The sequence below is a fragment of the Taeniopygia guttata genome, chromosome 1A (genome assembly GCF_048771995.1).
Source record: "Taeniopygia guttata chromosome 1A, bTaeGut7.mat, whole genome shotgun sequence".
In the NCBI taxonomy this organism is placed as follows: domain Eukaryota; kingdom Metazoa; phylum Chordata; class Aves; order Passeriformes; family Estrildidae; genus Taeniopygia; species Taeniopygia guttata.
The window spans coordinates 36,439,538-36,461,350 of record NC_133025.1 but is presented as its reverse complement, the minus strand read 5'-3'; the positions used below and the strand labels follow the sequence as shown (position 1 = coordinate 36,461,350).

Sequence of the window (21,813 nt, the reverse complement as noted above, 5' to 3'; positions counted from 1 at the left end):
GGAACTGTCCTCTCTGCTCTCTTTCAAAGGGAAAGATGAACTCTGCTTGCTGGGGCATTTCCTGAGCTTTCCACAGAGAAGACAGCACCTCAGTGTGTTCTTGCCTGGCCAGTTTGCAGTGGACACCAATACCATCATCTATGAGCACCTCTGCAGATCAATGGATTCCACAGCAAAGACAAGAACAAAACAAAACCAGAGAAGTGACTCACACCAGTGCCCAGAGAGATAAAGGAAGAAAGAGAGGGAGACAGAGAAATGACACCACAACCTCATCTGCCTGAGGGCACAGAGGTCATGTTAGCCAGGGAATTAAATAAAATTAACTTTGCTGAGGGTGGCTGGGCAGGATGAGTTTCTGTTTTATTATTTAATTCTTCCAGGCTACCTCCCAGGGTCAGGATACCTAATTTTATTTCAATAATGAAAGTACTCTATTATGAAAAAGAGATTATATGAGATTACTTTTTTTCCATCCAATCCAATGAATTTGTTTTGGTGACCAGTTTGAATGCTATTTTGACTACTTGACAGGTTTTATACAAAATACCTGGTAATTTAAGATCCTGTTACACCAGGAGAAAATCTCACTTAACCATGTGTCTCCTGCCCTGTTGTAAACCAAAAGAATTAAGAACACCCTAAGCCAATTCTCTATTTGTTTGAATCTGTAGTTATTTGAAAACAATTGTCTAGTTATTTGAATCAAAAGGCAGTATTGATTATTTAATTATATAGAAATTATCCAGATGCTTAGCATTTACTACAGATTCATTACTGTCCCAGAGCAGTTAAATGTCCTTCTTGCTGCCATCAACAAAAGCTACTTATTAATCCCTGGAAAATGGCTTGCATAACAATCATAAACTGCTGTTAAAAGTTGATAAATAGTTAAAAGTGTCACATGGATTTATGAATGCTAGGGCTGAATGGGATCTGTGTGATGTTTCTAGCAAATTAATGCCATGTGCAGGAGCTCATCTGATTGCTTGAATTATCACAAAATCCCAAGTCGCTCTTTTGGATTGGAAAATGGCACATAAGAAAGTGCCAAGTGGCTGGAGTCCTATCTACTGTCTGGGAAATAATTTGCTGCATAATAAAGAGGCACCTTCCTTCTAACAGCAGTGCTCTGCCTTATTTATCGTATCATATAAATGTGTGTAAGGGAGGCTGTGTTGTTTCACTTTGTTTTTAAGAGGAAAACACACTTGCACATAGACACACACACAGAGCTGAGCCAGGTCCTCCCATGTACAGCAATGGCTCCAGCAGGTGTTGCGTTTTGCTAGACTAGGATCTGTACTATTCAGACAAAGGTCTTCGAGACCTTTGAGAAGGTCTCTCCATCTTCTACCCACACTGAGCTGGGTAGAACAATGAACATGATATGTGCTGTCATTGAAAGGTGGTCCTGGAAAACGTTGCTCCTGAGAGGGCATGCAGACCCTGGGGGAAGGGGTGGTGGAGGGCAGGGATTTACAGCATGCAGCAGCACAGCATCCCCACATGTGGTAACTGTGCCCCACCACTGCAGAGGCACTCACACTGTCCCTCCTGCCTGGGAGCTCAGCTTCAAACCAGTGTGCAGAGGACCCTGGTCCTGAGGGGTTGCAGAAGCCTCGTCCCAGTCACCTGGACAGCAGTGTCAGTCCCTGTCCCCTCAGTAGCCATTGTCCCTGTAGCTAGCTGCCATCCGCTTCCTAACCCCACCGAACGAGCAGTAGCTGGTTATTGCATTTGAGCTGTGAATAGTAAAAATTATATACACATGCATTGTCTGGAGAAGCAGAGCAGGTCTGTGGGAACATCCTGATCCTATTAGGAATTTGGGGAAGTGGCTTCCTTGTATCCAGCCAGACTGCAGATACTGAGGTAAGAGGAGAGATGAGAAATTACTGTCTCCTTCAAAGAATCAGAGGTGGGGACCTGAGGACCCTTCTCAAATCACATCTTCCAAGTTTGTTAGCATTACTGCCTCTATTTTCTGTTATTTTCAATGTATCTGTGTTGATCAGGCAAAGAGACATTTCAGAGCAGCACTGGACAACAGAGGGTTGCCCATCGTTAGAAAAGCAGTCACTATGCCCCAGTCCCTTGCCCCTTACCCCACACACCATTCACTTCTCCTCCAGCACAGGGCCTCGGAGGCTCGGTAAATCCCCTGGAGCAGCAGCTGGCCAAGGGGCTGGGATGCAGGAGAGGAGAGGGCACATAAGTAGGCTGTCGCTGCCACTCAGAGGTGTGGGATGTACACGTCCAGCAAGCACACTACTCGGGAGGTTGGCAGGCTGGAGGCTGCAGCCTGTAATTTTTATTCACACTCAACACTCTATGGATTGCAGCCTCTGTAATTCCCTCCTCTCATCCCATCAGGAGGTTTACTCCCACTGCCCAGCGCTGAGGGCATGCCCCTTCCACAGACCACTCCTGTGACTTTTTTGGTGGGCTGCACCACAGGAGTCGTCAGGCACTAAACAGGAGCAGAACTAAACTAAGTATCCCCCCTCAAACTGTTCCAAATCTGCTTTGCTGTGCTTTCACAACGCGTGGCCAGGTTTCAGGTGGGAGAGACGCGCACTGTGCGCTTCACGCACTTCACTGCTCCGCCCCCCCAGGGCCCCCGGCCCTCCCTTCGCATCCACCGGGTGCCTGTAGCCGGGCAGGACCCCCTCCTGTGCTCAAAGGCTTTTGCAGCGCTGAGGAATACCCGGCAAGCAGCCCCAGAAAGCTTCTGTGTCCAAGAGGTGAGAGGGGCAAATTTGCCTCCCCGAGCTCGTCCATGGCTACGGAACTTTTCAGTGTCAATGGCATTCGGCCTCCAAAGCCCGGTGCCGGGCGGCGGGGCTGCGTGGGCAGAGGGGGAGCACATCCCCAGCGCCTCCATCCCTCCCTCCGGTCCGGTCCCGCCCGGGCGCTCGCTCAGCGCGGCGGCCGCTGCCATCTAGCGGGAGCGGGGACGGACAACCTGCCTGCCCAAAGCACCGCCAGCGCCCTCTGCGACGGCCTCAGGGCTCCCCTTTCAGCTCCTTTCCTCTTCGGGAACCGCTCCCGCCCCTGCTCGAAGGATGTTGACAGACAGAAGTCACCCTCAATGGCTAAAAGCCTGCATCAATTCGATGTCAAGCTGCAGACAAAAAGGACCTGGCAGGTCCCTGTTTGTTGTGAGAGATAGGGGTATGCAAAGGGCTGGCAGATGGAGCAGGAGAGGAAAAACAGGTCCGAAGGAAAGGTTTTAGGAGGGTCAAAACTGATTTTTAAATTAGTATTTTACTCAGGTACAGATCAGGTGATAGAAATGTCTTTCTCATCATTTAGGTAATTAAATATCATAGAGTACCGGTTTTTATGAACAGATACGGTGAACACCTGCCAAAGAAACCACTGTCCTGCCTCGGAGTGTTCTTGCTCTTAAAGATCTCTGCCAGTTTTTCACCGCATTGGCTTTTCATGGCTTCCACAAAAGAGAGCGGAGGAGGCGCAATCTTGCTCTTTCATTGAAGGAAATGCTCAGTTACAGGCACAAGAAAGGGCATGGAGGAGGATGCAGAGCATCCCCCAGAAAACCTTAAACTACTTATTTACTATCGAGATTCATCGACTGAACAGTAAGTAATTCAGCTGAAAAGTCAAGTCTCACCGAGAAGCGCTTTTCTTTAGTTACGAGCCCCGGAGCACCCCCGCTACTCCCGCAGCCGCTTTGGGCGCAGCCCCGCCCCGCCGCCCCTCACGCAGCGCGGGGCACGTTCCGCGCGCCGGCCCCGCCCCTTCCGGCGCGCGCGGACATGGCGGCCGAGCCCGAGGAGGAGGCCGGGCCCGGCCCGGGCCCGAAGCGCAGAGAAAAGCAGAAGAACAAGAACAAGAAGAAAGCGGCGCCAGGTGAGGGCGGGATGCGGGACTGGCGGCTGGCCGGGAGGGCAGCGGGCCGAGGGGGCCTCCGTGGGGCGCTGCAGAGAGTACAGGCGGCTTGTGGGTGCTTAGGGCCGGCAGCGGCGGTGCCGCGCTGTGGTGCTCCCGCCGTCGAGGTACTCGGCTTCCTCAGTCTGTGCCTTCTTCCTGTGTAATATACTTGAGTAATCGTCTTGTATATGCCAGATCAAGAGCGAATATCTCACCTGCGGATTTCGTCTTATTTTTTGTTTTTTTTTTCAATATAAAGACTTTAAGGCAGTAATTTTTCTAAGATCAGAAGATATATTCAAACCGCAAGTAACAGTATAGTTAATATAGTTACATTAACTATACTGTTAATATAATCTTCTTATAACAATGGCTTTTTTAATATAATAATCTTCTTATAACAATGACTATTTTTTTTTTCTATTTAATAGCAGTTGATGAATCTGAACTCCTCACTGTACCAGATGGATGGAAAGAGCCAGCCTTTACAAGAGAGGATAATCCTAGAGGGCTGCTGGAAGAAAGCAGTTTTGCAACATTGTTCCCAAAGTATAGAGAAGCATACTTGAAAGAGTGCTGGCCACTTGTCCAGAAAGCCTTGGGTGAACATGTATGAACTCTTAATCATTGTGATACTGCACTTTATATTTTGGGACATACAGGTCTTACTTAACCTAATAAAAACAGTGCAAGTTGCTTTTCTCATACCATGTTTGTAAATTTCTACTGTGCTTGCATTTTGAATTAGCAGTGTCATTTTTTTGTCATCAAAATCGGTGAAGTGCTGCGTAGCCAGACTTGCAGTTCTTTACAAATGCTGTCAGCAAAGTATTTGCAGCAGCAAATATCTCATCATCCAAGTACTGATAGCTTTATTGTGCTTGAAATCAGAAAGATGGGAGAGGTGGTGCTTGGGGCCTTATGACACATATTAAGTCAGGGTTTTGTCTCTGTGTGTGTGTGAATTTTCTTAAACTAAAAGTCACTTTAGAAATTTTGGAAAATAGATCTACATTTGGTTAATTAACTGCTTACTACCAAAGCTGAATTGTGATATTGAACTGGTGTTTCTTTTCAAATATTTTAGTATGTGAATGCAGCGCTGGATCTAATTGAGGGAAGCATGACTGTCACTACCACTAAGAAGACTTTTGATCCATATGCAATCATTAGGGCTAGAGACTTAATAAAACTTCTGGCAAGAAGTGTTCCATTTGAGCAGGTCTGTAATAAATCCTGAAAGTTTTTATCCATCATGATGCTTATATTTTGTCTTAAATTCTATTATAATATTATACTTAAATTCTATCATAATACTTATAAAATACTACATTTTAAAAATGTGGGCATTTAAAGTGAGTCAAGTAAAATAAAACATATTAAAAGTAAATATATCTGAAAGCAAAGGAAGAAGAATAAACTGAAGTATTCTCTTGACTCTTTTGATTAATACATTTGAATTCAGATTACATTGCCTGCATTTCTTTAGGCAGTTCGTATCCTTCAGGATGATGTTGCATGTGACATCATTAAGATAGGCTCTCTGGTGAGGAAGAGAGAGACTTTTATAAAAAGAAGAGCACGACTTCTTGGGCCAAAAGGATCTACTCTGAAGGTATTTCCTATAGGTTTAGTAACCACACAATATTGAGACCCAAATTTGTGTCAGGTCTTAATATAATAGTAATTTCTTTTCTTTTTTTTGGTGTAGGCCCTGGAACTGTTAACAAACTGTTATATTATGGTGCAAGGCAACACTGTTTCAGCTCTTGGACCCTTTAGTGGGCTAAAAGAGGTAAGTTGAGGTAGATGAGCCATTTGTGTAGCAAACAAATTTCTGTGCCCAGCTCGAGGGTGGATGATACACAAAATTGCTCAACTTCGGCAGTATCTCACTGACTTTTCAGCTGTCTGTTAGTAAGCTACATTTACATGAACGTCCATAGTATTATCATCTTAGCTGCTGAATTTTCTTTAGACTCCAAGATCTTTCTGTCTTGGCAAAAAAAAAAAGCATCTGTATGTATTTTAATAACTATGTGGGAGAAGAATGCTTATCAAAAGCAAGTTCCTCATGACACCATAAGATCCATGGTAACATGAAAATAATGTTTGTGGGGCCTCCTGGAGTCTATTAGAAGCATGCCAATAGCATTGGCATTTTTGAATTGCTGTTCCTTCTGGTTAAACCCTGTGCTTTAGCTTTTTAAAGGCTGGAATCCATGATCTTGGAGAGCTTCTCCAACCATAATGGTTCTGTAATTTTAATTCTTACTACTTTGGTGAGGCAGAGGCAGGAAGAGGAAGCATAATATTTTATAGGTGATATTTTAAGTGATTAGCATATGAAATACTTGATGAGCTTTCTGTTCTTCTTTTGTATTTAATACAGGTTAGAAAAGCTGTTCTGGACACAATGAAGAATATACATCCCATATATAACATCAAGGTTAGCATGGTCCAAATGCTATTTATTCCCAGAGGGTTGTATGTTAAAAATTTACATGTTTCTGTGTGGTAATCTGTTTTGAGGATTTCTGTAGTGTGCTGCTCTATAAAAACCATTGACTTTGATAAACTTCATTTTACTAGAAGACATTGCCGTAACACCATTATGGCAGCATCTGCAAAATCGAAGAGTTTATACAAACTTTCTCTTTTGATTCTTGGCTTGATACTTGCTCATTTAAACTGAAACACCTTCTCCAGTGCATTCTGTCCCTATTTTGAGACCTTTCTGGTTCTGCTGTTCATAATTAAGCCCCTCTGCTCTTACTGAAGTGAGATGTGTAAGTTTTGAATGTAGCATATTCCCTCTAAGAAAGTCACGTAAACTTCTGTTTTGGATTTCTTGGCTTCTATTGTCATACTGTTTGTCTTCGTAACTTCTTTGTGATGTTCTGAAACCACTGAAGACTTTGATGATCAAACGGGAATTAGCAAAAGATCCTGAACTGAGGACACAAAGTTGGGAAAGATTTTTGCCTAAATTCAAGCGGAAGAACTTGAAAAAACGCAAGGAGCCCAAGAAGAAAAATACTAAGAAGGAGTACACACCGTTCCCACCTCCACAGCCAGAAAGCCAGGTCAGTTGAAACTTTATTTGGTTATGCAGGAATGTAGCACACCTCAAATTGTGTTCTTTGTAAAAAGAGATGGGGAAGCTTTTTCTGTCATGTTCTGATTCCTTGATATTACACATCTGGCTTCTAATGCATAATTAACTAAGGCTTCTTGCTACTTGTCTTCCACAGGTTGATAAAGAATTGGCAAGCGGCGAGTACTTCTTGAAAGAAAGACAGAAGAAACGCAAGCAAATGGAAGAGATAAAGGTAAAGTTGTACTAATCCAGAGTCCAGTTAAAAAGCATTTGATTGCTGACTTGGAATCTTTTTTTTTTTTTTTTTTGTCCTTTTTTGCCTTGCTCTATTCCTGCTTGACCTTTTTATTGGTAACTTCAGGCAAAGCAAGCAGATGCAGTCAAGAGAAGACAAGAAGAAAGAAATAAAGCCTTTATCCCACCAAAGGAAAAGCCAGCTGTGAAAACAAAGAAAGGTAACAATTTTTTCCTGTTGTAAAATCTTTTGTTGTCTATTTCTAAGCTGAGTGGTTTTGCAAATACAGCCTAGGAAAAAGAAAGGTCATTAAAAAAGATCCTGGTGGTAAGATCCATGCTCAGAGTTTGCCAGGGACAGTAGAAAGATCATCTAGCCAATAATTCTACACCTATAAAATGGCAATTCTCTATTGAAGAGTCAATCTCAATTGGTTGTTATAGCTTCATCAATTTTTACCTTCAGGTTTTACAGTGAAGTTGCCATGACTTTTACATTCAAATAACAGAAAGCAATACTTACTTGAAAAACTTACATCACAGTTTTGGTACAAGACAGGGTAAATAGTTCTAACCTTTCTAATAGTTTTAACATTTTCTAAAGGTTAAAGTAAAACCATACTATGTGTAGAGTAAGAACTTATGTTCTCAAATGTTTTATTTTTTTAATGCACTGGCAAAACAACAATCTTTGTATTTCTTATTGTGTAGCCTCCACTGAGAAAAAGATTGATATTGAAGCGATTAAAGAAAAGGTAAAGAATGCAAAGAAGAAGAAATTAGGAGCACTCCCTGAGGAAGAAGTAAAGTTAAAAATGGCAGCAGATGAAAAGAAAAAAAAGAAAAAGAAGTAATTCACCACCCAAGATGTTTACTTGTCACCTCTGATTATGAACATTTTTACACTCTGAAGATGGGAGATTTTTTTGCTTTCAGTATAATGTGGACAAGAAAAGACTATGTAAATGATCATTCTCTTTTCCTAAGTACAGTTTAATTAGTGAACCTACAATAGCAGTACAGGCTTGGTGAGGCTGGTGAAGAAAATCTGTGCTACTGTGTTGTTTGATATAGTAAGAGAATGTATTTGGATAATATCCATCTGTCTAAAGGGAAGGTTTCACAATAGAAACATTGAGGAGTTTGATGTGGAGTGTTAAACATTTGGGCCAAATAAAGCTCAAAGTAATTCTGTAAAAGACTAGCAGACAATATGCAGCCTCAAGTTGTGGTGATAACTTTTGCTAAACAGGTAAGATGTATTACTATATAATGCTTTTATTTTTGTAAAAGCTGATTTTTTTTGTGTGTCTTGTCTCGATGTTAATAAACTATTTTAATACGACGTTCTTAAATCCTTAGTTAATCTACTGCACAACCTCCATTGTGTTGTCCAGGAAACAAACTCATAGTTTCATCTGAAAATCAGACAAACCATAATCTTCATTGCATACCATTGATAAACTGTCATTTCTTAGCATTATCCTGATGGGCTTTTACACAGAATATAGTACAAAGTAAATGTCTTTGCATAGGGATTGTGCTGCAAGGAAGGCAAAAAGCTAAGTTATTTACCTTTAAATATATTCTTAGTTCTTGCAAAAATGTCTTTAAAAATTGTGTTCCTTTTTTTTTTTTTTTTTGGCGCTTCCCCTATTTTAAAGGAAGTTTAGAGGTTTTTCAATTTCCTGAAACTGTGAAATGTGATGAAGTAAAGTGCACCAGTGGAGCAGCTGTTGTTTATTTCATACATCTGAGATTAAAGAAACAAATTTATTGAGGGGGAGATTAGAGTCACACTGTCATGATTCTGAGTGCTTTTGCTGGTGTTTGGAATTTTAATCACTGCACATGCAGTGCAAATGATTCTTCTAAAAAGATGCAGCTCAATGCCTTTTAAGTTAGTGACCTTTTACTTGAAACTAGTAGGTGAAAACACGTTTGTTTGTTTGTTTGTTTGTTTGAAAGGTGCCACATTGGAAAGTTAAGGCATTTAATCCCCGTATAGGCGCCCACAGGTTTTTAAGGGAAGGTCTTTCTTCGGATTTTGTAAGAGGCGTTTAGTATGTAGTTAGATGAAACTGTCAGCATTTTGAACTTTAAGGTCTCTGCATTGCTTCTATTTCTTCTCCTGGAGACCACACATTAATTAAACAGGAGAGAACTCCTGCTGAGCTCATTTTAAGCTCCCTGGACACAGTAGTGTTTCCTGCTTCCCATCCTTCCATTTCTTTCCAATAGTAGGCCACTACCCCCGTGGGGGCAGAGACCATGCTGGAGGTCTGCTGTGGAGCCCTGTGCAGGAGAGTGCTCGCATGTTAAGTGCTGCTGCCCACGGGTCACTTGCCAGCTGTTTTTAGATGGACTTTGCAGTAAATGGAACTTGAGGCTTGGATCTCACACAAGACTGTCTGTGAGTGTGCTGTCTGGCTATGGAGGCTCCAGCAGTCACCAAACTAAAATGTATATATAAAAAGATATATCAAACGTGATACTTCCAATTTTGTCCCCAGACATATTTGCATTTTTAAAAATGATTTATTCAAGGAATGCTACGATATTGAAATTATTCTAGTATAAGTAGTACTAGCAGATTATCTATCTGGAAGTATAATGTGAGAAATGCAGTTCAAATGCTTCCAGTGTTTGCAGTTAAAATCCATGCCAGCAGTAAGATCAGGAGTGGGCATGCAGAAACACTGACAGGTATTGTGGTGACAGTACTGAAGAAATTAAGGGGTGAGGGGAACTTACCAGCTTCCTCTACAGCAGTGTGTGCAGAGGGACAGGGTGCAGAAGCTTCTAAAAGTATAGACAGGGATTGCTGTGGTCCAGCTGTGAGTTTTGCAGCTTGGCTGCTTCCAGACTCTGCTTGAGCCGAGTGGCTGTGGTTGGTAGAGGACATACTGAGCTGAACACAGCAGCTGTCCCCGCAGCCTTCTGCCTCCTCCAGATGTGCAGGTTCCAGGAGACTTGCTCTTTGGCAGCTGTTGAATCAAACTTGTAACTATGGGCACAGTGTGATTTTATTTGGAGTTCTACCTTTCCCAGTATTGTTTCTAGTGTTGTGCCAGTTGGAGCTGAGTCTGGGGCTATTTTGTGCACCAGCAGTTAAGCTTTAGGTCATGTTGCAAATTCATGATTGCCATACACAGGAAGCAGGAAATAATTATTTATTCTTTGAAACAGCAGTAAAACCCCTATGCTCAAAAAAATAAAAAAACACAACAGGAAAGATTGCAGTGATATATAACCACGTAAACACAGGTGAAACTTGTTTAGGCACAGATGCCATGAGTATAACAACTAATTCTAAGCAAAGTACCAATGACAAGTGCTCTGTGAGACTGGGAAATTTGCTGCCTGCCCCAGGATGCAAATGCCAGAGCTCACAGGAATCCAAAAATTCCTTAAAAAAATTTAAACTATACAGACCACTCTGCATCTTGCTGTAGGAATAAGTGTGCGATAGGAATGATGCTCTGCCTGTGCCTTGGCTGTGGGCTGGGGCCTGGCTCCTGGGCTGGACACTCTAGCCCTTCCTAAAGTGTGTTGGGCAGCTGCCTGCAACTTAGTTTGCTGCCTGGACAATGTGCTCCTCTACTCACTAGATCACATGCACACTGCTCCACTTTAAAAATATTTTAGCTTTTTAACTTTGAAAGCAATTTTAACATCTAAAACCATTTTAACTTTTAACTGGTTCTGAGCAATGAGAAAGCTCCTTATCGGTGCTTATAACTATGACCTGCAATGAAGATATTATTTCTGTACTTCTAAATCACCTGTGGATGCAAACAATGTCTCTACCAATGTGCTGTCTGTAACTTATGTGAATGGAACAGATGAGTTGAGCCAAGTGCTCTTATGGTCTTCTACATGTGTGTTACCCACTGGCAGGTACTAGAGATGAGTATTTTGGTAAGAGCCAGGAGGCCACAATTGTCAGTACAAGGAGTAGTGATCTTAAAGTAGTAACGGAGATGCAGAACTCATCACATGCAGGCCTGTCCCACTCTGGATACCACTTGGGATCCTCTGTAAACAAAAAAATTCACTTGTTTTCAAGTATAACTGCAACAAGAACAACAAAAAGAAGCAGTAATTCCAGTGGTACTTACCAATGACTTTGTCACGCTCTGCATTTTCTGGAGAGAGAAAAGAAGTAAACATAAGCACACATAATTTAGAAACAATTTGACTCTAACCAAAGGGGAATGAAATGTGAGTATCACAACAGGCTTATAAATACAGCTGATGTGTTTCTTCTCAGGAAAAAGCCAAGACCCACTGACTCTGGGAGAGCCCTGCAGAGACTCCCAGGATTCTGCTGAGGAGTGGTTTATCATACTTTTTTGACTTCTACTGCCAGTGGCTGGTGTAGAGAGGACTCCCCCCTGGGTGGGTTTCCCAAGATCATAGTTTTTGCCCTGTGTTTTGAGAGCCTGCAACTAACATTAAACAGCTCTGTTTAACATTAAACAACTTCCTTAAATTCCTTAGGTACTGGTGTTTTTACAGAATCTTCCCATTCCTTTTAGTTTACCAATGGTTGAGTGCTGGAGAAAAGTGTGACCATACCCTCAGCTCCTTGCATGCCAATGGCCACAGTGCCTTGTCTTTATGGAAATGTCAGGTCTTCTTCCCTCCTGACTCCGTGCAGCCATTACAAAGCCAAGTACAGGCACATCAGGAAGGCTGTCAGACTTGAGCTGAGCACTGCATCTCTATGAATGCTCTTGCATGTCAGCCTTGTTCTCTCTCAGTGCTTAGGGGAAACCAGATGGCCTGGCTGATGGTCATTGGAGTAAGCAACCTTGGCAGTGCCATGGCTGCTCTCCCCACCTGCAGTGGCAAAGCTTGCTTGGACCTCCACCAGCCCAAGCCACAGCTCACACATCAGGTGTGGATAACATGGAGTCCCCAGAACAGGTATCCCATTCTCTGCTTTCTGTTGCATGCAGTAACTTCTGGCAGAGGTAATAACACCTTAAACAGCAGCCACCGTATCTCCTGTAACACAGCCTCCAGCACCTGAAGAGCAGACCCCATTCCATCACTCCCCAGGGTAGAAAACAGGCTCCTTCTGCCTTCATTCCCTCTCTTTATGAATCACTACCCACTTGGCTTCTGACTGCAGTTTTTCAGCCTATATTTAGGAACAGGAGAGTGATGTGCCTGCCTCCTGCCACTATCTTTTGTGTGCTCTTTCCCTTTCTACATGTGCCTGGGGAGGATATCTGGTTGTCTTCTACTTACGACACAGCTGCATGGTACACTGCTCGCCACCGCACTCACTGCACGCTCCTCCCGTCTTGTATGGGCGCACTGGGTAATTCCCACTGCGAAGGAAAATATCACTGCTCTCAAACATCCCTTGGGAAAATGTTAATACCTACTGCTAATTAGGTTTTAACCTGAGTTCTGCTTCACTTTGTTGATAGAATGATGTTTTTTTCAAGATTCCCATCTGAGTGCCCTGTCACCAAGACATGCAGTAGAGATTAGAAGAAGAGATTAGGTGTAATAGGACACCCTTTTTAGGAACTTGGAGACAGCAGTATTGCAAACCTGGGAACTGAAGCAGTCTCAGAGTTAGGTAATTTGTGTGCGTGGAGACTCTGGAATCTCATAGCTGGCTCTGGCTATGGAAGCAAGAGCAGGTTCAGTTACTGTGTATGTATGTGTGTATTCAGCCTTGAAGAGGAATGCTCTGGTGTTGGAGAATCATAGCTGGTGATTTCAGCTATTTGTTGTTTAACATTTTAGGAGTGATATAGGTCTCTCTCCTGCTCCCTCCCTCTGTCAGTGGTGTGAGTGGGACCAACTACCTCTGCCCAGGCTGATACTGCACCAAACACAGCCTCAGTGCTTTGCTCAAAGCACGGCCAAAGCAAGACTTCTGGCATGCCTCAAACTGCCCATGAACACAGAGAGGGATTTTGTAAGCATGAAATCTCAGCAATGATATGAAACTTCATGGTAAAACCCCATTACTTTCAGCAAGGCAAGGCTTTCATTTCTTGGTCTAAGCTGAAGAGTACGCTCACTTGAGGTAACTGTGTATGCATCTTCTCTGAGCCCTTGGCAGAGCTGAAACAAAGCAATGAAGCTGCTGCTTCTCAAAATCAACAGCTGGATGTAGCATTACTTGTTTGCTTGCAATTGACCATTTGTTGTGTCCTCACCCAGGAGGGAAGGGCCCAGCTTTAAAGCCCTCTCTAGAGCGCCTTGCCTCTCCAGAGCCTGCTTTGCTGGGTGCTGGTGAAGGGACCACTTCTCTTCCCCATGCCAACACAGGGCAAAAAATCCAGTAGGATTTTGGGTGTGCGGCTTCTGGGGAGAGCAGAAACTGTGTCATTTCAAGGTATCTAGTCAGGGATACATATCCTTCCAAAGATAAGGCATGAGCAAAAGGAATGTCAAACTTCTTGAGTTCAAGGGCTTCTGGCTTTGGCCCAACATGGTATGTATGCATGTAAAGCTTTTAAAGCTGCATTTATACCGAGTTGGTATTAATTAGCTGAAGAAGAGAATATACATACATCCTAGCTGGATATCCTACTGACTATGCACATGAAGGATCTCTGGATCAAATTTTGTCTTGAGCAGCCCCAGCCTCCTAAGCGGCCCTCAGCTGCTAAGACTGCAGGCTGCCAGCACTGCACACTTCAATGTTTATCCAGGCCATTGACTTACGGGCTTAAATCCTCAGGCACGTGTGGGAATATCTTCAGACTTTGGGTTTGCACCTTGGCAATTGTCTGGGGCCATCCTGGCATTTAGGAGCCAGGGATTAACTTTCAGATTATCACTTCAGTATTTTTATGTCAACATCTTATATTTAATCCTTTCTTCCAGTCCCACTGCTTTTTATCTCCAATATATAGCCCTCATCTAGCTAACAAAATAAAGCTGGTTGGACAAACATCTACCTCTTCTCTATTTTGGAGACTATTTCCTCCCACAAAAAACAGGACTAAATGGACTGCTCTAATAAATTTGCATGTTGTGGAAGGGAAGGCGTAGGACCCAAACCCTGTGAAATATCCTAACAAAAATAATAACTAAATAAAAACAATAACAAAAAAACCTTACGGCGGCCCATAGTTGCAGACAAAGTGTGCTGCGTTGCGTATGGAGATGTATTTCACCGTGGGACAGAAGTGGACAGCACAACCAACCTTGTAGCTTGTAGCCCAAACTACCTGCAAAGACAGATGACACTGGTGACAAAGGCTTTGATTCCGCACCTCAAGAGTTAGGAGAAGATCTGCTCTCCTGTTTTATCACATACAAATGGGATGAGGAAGACTCCTTTGGCAGGCTTCACAGGGAAAAGCAGCAATAATGGATCTCAAAATCATGGTTTGTTCAGACAAAAGACTGATTATTTTATCCAATTCCCCATTTATTTGTTAAAACTATGCAGAAAGAAGATAATAGATTGTAATAGATTGTTTTCCTTTCTTGCAAAGGAGAAAGGTGAAGTTCATATCCTTTGTTTCAACCTAATCCATTAGTGTTCTGTCTTTCCTGCTGTGGGAGCTGAGTTCACACCTGTGCAGAAAAGCCTGCATGATCTGTTACAGCTCCTACGAAGTCTGGCTGCCTCTTTACTAAATCCTGTGAGGACATAAAGAAAGTCCCATGACAGCAGCAGAGGGGACACAAGGGCACAGCAGTAGTGGGTGATAAAGCAGAAGCAATGACTGATTACACGAGCAATATGGAAGGATCCTGGCAACTTAGAACATAAATACATTTGTGCTTCCACTGACTTAAAGGGGAAATCTGGCCCTTTCTGTTTATGCCTGTTTGGTACCAGCTCTGGGAAGATGGGACAATCCTCAGACTCCTGAGGGTCTTCTCAGTGCAGTGGCAGAGCAGAGGCTGCTGCTGGCACCAACTGTAGATAACTTCATTCCTGAGGACTGTGAAGGACTGAATAAAAGGACCTTCCCTATTCCAGGAGGTCACTGACTGAGCAGTGATTTGTTGTAACTGCAGTAATTGTGCCCAGGGAAAACTGTCTTCTCCACAGCTGAGGAGAAGAGGAATGATGAGTTCCTTGACAGTAAAGACCCAAGGATGCCTCCTGAGGCTGTCAGATATACGTCTTCTAGTTACAATCACTATCACTGCTAACTCCAAGTGAGAATAATCTTATTTTTTTATTCTACCCCCAAAAAACTGCATGGGCCACTTCTCTACAAACACCACGGTCAACAGCACTGTGTTTTAGTGCCAGGTAAGTTGTGCAATTTCCAGCTGCTGACTCTTGCAATGTTCTTGAGAGCAAGCTCAAAGAGCAGCACAATCACCTCTCAGCTCCTGCATCCAAGTATCTTCTCTGCACACAAGTTCAGAAAGCCCACCAGCTTTACCTCATCCACTCAAGTCCTAAATGCACATGTGTATCTCTGCAAAAAATTTTGCCTCAGGTCAAAATTTAACCCTAGAGTTGCTGTTGCAAGCTGTCCGGCTTTCCTACAGCTGTGGGCAGTGACTGCAGGGTTGCATGGCAGCTGCAGTCCTTTTCCTCCCTTTGCCTGCTTCCTTTGGGAATAGCAGTTGAACAAAGTGCATATATGATGCTTGCAGAACTGCAGATATCTCTTTTCATGATGGTACTTCTCCAGCCCTTGACATTTGAAGTATACCTGACAGAGCTGGGACCTCATTCCACTCATGCACTGCAGCCCACAGCCACTGCTGTTGCCTTTTTTGGCCATTGCTTGGCTAATCTGACTGCTTGACAGCTGCATTGTTTTCTTCCCAAAAAACCCACAAACTGCCACATTTAAAGTAATAACACAATAACTCTTTTCCTCCCGTAATTTGGACCATAAGAATATCTTGTGCACACAGACATATAGTAAGATTACAGACCCTGGAAAGATTCACTGAATCTTCATCAGAAATGTAGAGGTTTTGTATCAAAATGGCAAAGCTGGTTCATGGTTTAGATGGAAAAATGCAATGCCTACCTGTGTATAGTGGCCACATACTTTACTGCACCTATTGGTGTCATAATTGTAGGATTCGACTTCGTGGTACCAAGAGTTAAGGGCTGCTTTCACGGTGAAGACAGGAAGTGAGCCAGTCCAGATGTTTTCTCCAGCAGAAGCAAATCTGGGGTGAACCTTCCCTCGCTCTTTGAGGTGTATATTATGTTTAAATAAGCATTTTTTTGCCCAAGCTTTTGCAAGCTTTGCCAAATCTGGATCCCAACTCTGCAAAATAAAGACAATTAAAAATCACTTTGTTATATTGGCAGTGTGGTAATTCAGAGCAGCTCTCAGGAAAAGCTGTATCTCAAAAGTGTAGATGCTTTTGGTTCATTAATTTTTTATTTCTGTGGACACTTACAGAGCTACATGGCAGATCAGTTTGCAGGTTTGTTTCTGATTTGAACTTAAGTTGCTGATTAAGCTTGAGGAAATTTTTTGGGGTGGTATATAATCTGGGCTGACAGGCTTGTTGGACACTAAGAGCTATATATCAGTCAAATAGTGTTTGTGGCACAATGAGCATTTCAAGGCTGTGCTGGCCATGACAGAACATTAATGTAAATTAAACTAAATATACATGGAATCTGGAAAATGAGGATTATGCTTACCCTATCATAATGCAAGAGTCTTGTGTAGCCTAATTTTTGCTTAAGGCCATGGCTTGCAGGTCAGTTCACAAGCATACTGGGATTTTGGGGACAGTTTAAACTCAACCCTTTGGTGAGCATCATTGTGTTTGGTGGCTTGAAACCTGAGTGCTGAATTCATATTTGTGGAATGACTCATTCACTTGCTATTCAATTTTAGAGAATGTGGTTATTTAAGCACCTGAGTCATGTAAATGTCTTTTGTTTGCACTGGAGGTGGTGTCTGGGTTTTCTTGTGCATACACCTTGACTGAGCAATTACAGCACTGTACCTCCTGGTAGATACAGTACGACCAATGTATGCTTGTAGTCCTAGTTATACTTTGTGTTATGTAAATGAAGTTGTCCAGCCCCGAGCTATTTTGTACTGAAGTTGTTTTCTTAAAAATAAACTTTTTATTTGTCCTCTTCTGAATTAATTGAAATAGCTTACTTGCTTCTGCAAATGATGGAAACACTAAGGGAATTGTTTTGAATGGATCAGAAACAATGAAGGAAAAGGTGTATTTTACAGTCTACCTTTTTGTAGATTTTTTGGTAGAATCTAACAGAGGTAGGTTGTTGAGTTTATGTCTATGTTTTACCTAAGTAACTTTTTTTGTACCATAGCTAAGTCTAAAACAATATGTATTGTTTATGCTACCAATTAGTAATTAAAAATCACAAGATCATGCCAAAATGCATCTACAGAGATTTAAAAATATTTTTTAACCTATGTCGTCCATTTCTTCCTTTGCCTTCCTTTGTTTGTGGAGGGTGTATTTTCCCAGTGTGGTGGGGCGGACACTGGACAGGTACTGACCAAAGCCACTCTATCACTGCCCTCCTCAGCTGTGGAGGGGACAGAAAATGCAACCAAAAGCTCCTGGATTGAGATAAGGCAGGGAGAGATCATTCATCAGTTACTGTCATGGGCAAACTAGATTCAGCTTGGGGAAATTAATTGTATTTATTACAGTTTTAAACACCTTCCTCCCATTTCTCCTTTCTTCCAGGACATAACTTCAGTCCTGATTTTCTACCTCCTCATTCCCTCCAGCAGCACAAGGGGACATGACTTGGGGGTTATACCCTGTTCATCAAACACTGTCTCTCCTGCTCCCTCCTCACACTCTTCTGCTCCAGTGTGGGGGTCCCTCCAACAGGAGACTGTCCTCCACAAACTTTGCTTCCTTCTCATGGGGTATAGCTCTTCCCAAACTGCTCCAGCATGGTCCCTTGCACAGGGTGCAGCCCTTCAGGAACATTCGGCTCCAGAGTGGGTCCTCCATGGGGTCACAGTCCTGCCAGCAAACCTGCTCAGTGCAGACTCCTGTCTCCATGGGGCCACAGCTCCTGCCAGGATCCTGCTCCAGCACAGGTTTCCCACAGGGTCACAGCCCCCTTCAGGCCTCCACCTGCTCCAGTGTGGGGCCCTCCACAGGCTGCAGGTGGATCTCTGTTCCGCCATGGACTGCAGGGTCACATCCTGCCTTACCACGGGCTGCAGGGGAATCTCTGCTCCAGTGCCTGGAGCACTTCCTCCTGCTCTTTTCTGCCCTGACCTTGGTGTTTGCAGAGCTGTTCCTTTCATATGCTCTTAATCTTCTCTGGCTGCAATTGCCTGTGCACAATCTTTCCCCTTCTTGAATGAATCATCCTAGAGGCACTCCTGCTGTGGCTGAAGGACTTGGCCTTGGACAGCAGTGGGGAAATGGCTCTGTGGGACATGCAGGAAGCTTCTGGCAGCTTCTCAGAGCAGCTACCCCTGTATGACGGCTCCACTTCCAAAATCTTTTCATGCAAACCAAATACACCCACAAAACTAGGACATAAATAATTTAGATAGGAACTCAAGTATTCATATTCAGTATTATATTCACATTATATTAATATTACTCATTATATTCATATTCAGTATTATTATTCTGTATTATATCAACTATTAAATTTGGGGCAGGGAGTCTTATTTCAAGTAACCAGTTGGCATTTCCTTAGATACATTTAAGGACAATGGATAAAATCTGGCACTGTACAGAACTTATCCTCCAGTCCTGGAAGATAACTCTGTCAGTTAAGACAGAAGCTTCATTTTATATCTTGTCAAGGCTCTGAGATGATCATCATGCAAGAAGTACAACAGTAGGGGATACACTTAATGTTTCATGGTCTTTTTTTCACATTCTGCTTTTTAAGAGTGCATGCACCTCCTCTCCTTCATCCTACAGTAGTAATAGGTTTGAAGTTTGATAAAGGTGTGAATAATACTAAGTTTAAAGTTGCATAGTAAGTTTAAATATACTTTCCATTTTGTGTGAATGCTTAATCTAGCTGACAGATGAAAAGCAGTGTACAGAAATGTTCACAATGATTTTTAGTTTAACTGCAGTTACACTCCATATTTGCTTATAATACTGCACTTACACAGAAAGATTGGACTAAATGTCTTGCAAAGAAAATGCAAAGGACAGGGAGATTTGCATATAGATATCACTGTGGTTTAAGGAAACAATATTTACATTTCTTTTCCCCCTCATGAACTGATTCTCAGTTTTCCTTTTTTTAACAAGTAGCTCACTGACTTAAGAAGGAAAAATTTAATGTGTGAATAATATGTGAAAAGTGATGGAAGGCAGCACTATTCAAATGAGACAATTGTGAAGCCCTGTTGAAACTGTTGAGAAACCTTTCCCAGGAACTATTTAATGTGGGGATAGCGGTGATAAAATCTATTACAATAGTAAAAGCATTGGAATTGAAAACATTATTTTGAGTGGCCCTTGGCACTTCAAAATAGCAGAACAGAATGAGTGCTTTTGGTGGATGAAAAAGGGCTCACATTTGTCAGGTAAAAAAATTTTTAGATCAATGTTCTCATTTTATAATACATGTATTACAAATATCAGTGGTTGAACTTTGTAACTTGCAATTAAAGGAGTTTCCATTTTGCATTTTCTTTTAAAAACTACTTGTCCAAAATATAGGAATGCCCTGAAATCAATCTTAATTTTTACATATCTTGGTGGACAGTTACCTCCAGCAAAAATGAAGTTCCCTGTGAAATAAAAGCACCATCTTCTTTTCTGCTATTTTGAAGTGCCAAGGGCCACTCAAAATAATGTTTTCAATTCCAATGCTTTTACTTTTGTAATAGATTTTATCACTGCTATCTCCACATTAAATAGTTCCTGGGAAAGGTCATATTTAAGACTAGGGATTTTGCAGTGTTTTGAAAGAAACCTACCATGATTCAGTTTCTGTTTTTGATGCAATTTACGGTCTCTTTCTTATGCTGCCTTTTTTTTCAGATTTCAGTTCTTTACTTTTTCAAAAGAAAAAAAGCACGATTTAAAAACACAAATACTGCACTTTTAACACATCCTAACAACATTTTGTTTGTTTAGGGCCAGTAAAGCAATGTAGAAAAGAGTCCAAACAACATGTTCTGAAGACCAGGATGTAGAGCTGAGGAAAGCTGATCTAAAAGATACACCTAGAAGAGAAATTAAATAAGTTTCCTGTCATGTTTGCAATTCAAGTTTTATTACTGTGCAGTTACCCCTCCCAAATGGGGCACCTAGCTTTTAGTGTCTGACAACCAGAAATGGAAAATGAACTTGGTGCTTTCTGGCTTCGCCTGCAGGCCCAGCCCCTCACAAGTATTGCCCTGCTGGGTCAGTCGGTGAGAGCCTTGCAGAGAACGCTCATGGAAAGCTCTCCAGAGCTGTTTGGCAACAGGATCTGCCCTCGCCGACTCGAGCACCAGAGTTGTGCTTGGATGTGCACAACCCCACACCTCCGGCTGCAGAGCTGCATGGGGTGCCTCGCAACCAGGATGCGTCTCACACAACAAACACAACACAGCACAACACAGCACATCGACAAGGCTCGGCTGAGGGCTGGCATCTTCGGCTTCGAATGAGCAATTTCAATCAGAGCTAAACTGCACATATCCGATTGCATAAAGCCAGCTGATGATTAGAGCCTTCGTCTCTGCTTTGAAAAGCGGTCAGCCTTCTGACCCCAGGTTTTTGTGGGGTTGTTTTCTGATTTTTTACATTTGATCACAAAAGCAATCTTTGAGAATCACAAACACCATTGCAATTCTACAGATTTGTATATAAGTCATGGAGATTGCCTTACCATGTAGAGCATGTTGCTGGCTGGTGGATCCACTTGGGACCGCAGTGCGTTGTGGGTTTGCACACATTGCCGAATAAACTCTGGATCCCGAGGATCAGGCAGTGTGGACGGATCAAAAGAATCAGAGGAATAACAAAAGAGTAGTAAAGCCACCACATAAGTAGAAATTCTGCTTGTCATTGCGACAGGGAGAAGAAGAGAGTTGGTGCAAGCAGAAAGCCACCGCAGTGGATCTACGGCCAAGCCGGGATGTCCCGAGCCGGCAATGCTGACACCCGCCAGGCCCGGCGCCCGGCCCGCCTTTATAGAGCCCTGGGGCGCTGAGGGCAGCTGGGCGGGGCCCGGCCCTGCCTGGGCGCGGTGCCGGCGCTGCGCACGCCGCGGGTCGTGGGGCGGCCGCGGCTGCTCCGGGCTCGGGCGGGCGAGCCCCGAGTCGGGTGTCCTGCTGGAGACCCGGCTGCCTGTGCTTGTGCTGCTGCTCTCTCGCTGTACAACACACTGCAAGGGAACGCCGCCGGGAAAAACATCAGTGTCGGTCCTGCCCCCGCAGGGCCGGCGCTTAAAGTCGGTTTGTTTCTGCGGTTTGTGCACAGGCACCAGGGAAGTTTTCTTCAACCAGTTCCGTCACCGAGCACTTGCTCAAGGCAAACACTGCAAATGTCATTAGCTCTTTCCTTACAGTCATGCTTATCAACATCTGGTCTTCCTAGCTTTAAAAACAAAGTGTTTCAGCTGTACAAAGTGGTTTTCACTCTACCACCAGCATTTTGCTTGGAAGATTTTTGGGCTGGACTTA

The 21,813-nt window shown here is 43.0% G+C and overlaps 2 protein-coding genes across 3 annotated transcripts; one reads left to right on the top strand and one right to left on the bottom strand.

Annotated features, from left to right (window-relative positions):
• The first annotated feature begins 3,720 nt into the window (after positions 1–3,720).
• On the top strand, positions 3,721–8,579 carry KRR1 (KRR1 small subunit processome component homolog). Of its 2 annotated transcripts, none has more exons than XM_002193010.7 (10): positions 3,721–3,879; positions 4,332–4,510; positions 4,988–5,122; positions 5,390–5,515; positions 5,612–5,695; positions 6,293–6,349; positions 6,816–6,986; positions 7,155–7,232; positions 7,362–7,455; positions 7,946–8,579. In XM_002193010.7, the coding sequence occupies exons 1-10, from the start codon at positions 3,786–3,788 to the stop codon at positions 8,086–8,088; spliced, it is 1,161 nt and encodes a 386-aa protein (XP_002193046.5). In that variant the 5' UTR covers positions 3,721–3,785; the 3' UTR covers positions 8,089–8,579. The 2 variants fall into 2 exon arrangements, with proteins under 2 accessions (XP_002193046.5, XP_012424472.5); XM_012569018.5 differs by having other exon boundaries at positions 3,727–3,879; positions 4,335–4,510.
• A 1,813-nt stretch (positions 8,580–10,392) lies between these two features.
• LOC100227638 (glioma pathogenesis-related protein 1) lies at positions 10,393–21,486 on the bottom strand. Its single transcript, XM_002191024.7, has 6 exons — positions 21,018–21,486; positions 16,225–16,470; positions 14,333–14,442; positions 12,494–12,576; positions 11,356–11,382; positions 10,393–11,272 (listed from the first exon to the last, which is right to left on the bottom strand). The coding sequence occupies exons 1-6, from the start codon at positions 21,195–21,197 to the stop codon at positions 11,121–11,123; spliced, it is 798 nt and encodes a 265-aa protein (XP_002191060.3). The 5' UTR covers positions 21,198–21,486; the 3' UTR covers positions 10,393–11,120.
• Between the last annotated feature and the right edge of the window lie 327 nt (positions 21,487–21,813).

Bases quoted from the DNA above. Each gene is read 5' to 3' on its own strand.
- LOC100227638 (XM_002191024.7), bottom strand. From the start codon at position 21,197: ATGACAAGCAGAATTTCTACTTATGTGGTGGCTTTACTACTCTTTTGT. The intron at 14,443-16,224 runs GTAGGCATTGCA...CTGTCTTTGCAG, and splicing joins TATGTGGCCACTATACACAG to GTAGTTTGGGCTACAAGCTA. The intron at 11,273-11,355 runs GTAAGTACCACT...TTTTGTTTACAG, and splicing joins AGAGCGTGACAAAGTCATTG to AGGATCCCAAGTGGTATCCA.
- KRR1 (XM_002193010.7), top strand. From the start codon at position 3,786: ATGGCGGCCGAGCCCGAGGAGGAGGCCGGGCCCGGCCCGGGCCCGAAG. The intron at 4,511-4,987 runs GTATGAACTCTT...CAAATATTTTAG, and splicing joins AGAAAGCCTTGGGTGAACAT to TATGTGAATGCAGCGCTGGA. The intron at 5,696-6,292 runs GTAAGTTGAGGT...TATTTAATACAG, and splicing joins CCTTTAGTGGGCTAAAAGAG to GTTAGAAAAGCTGTTCTGGA.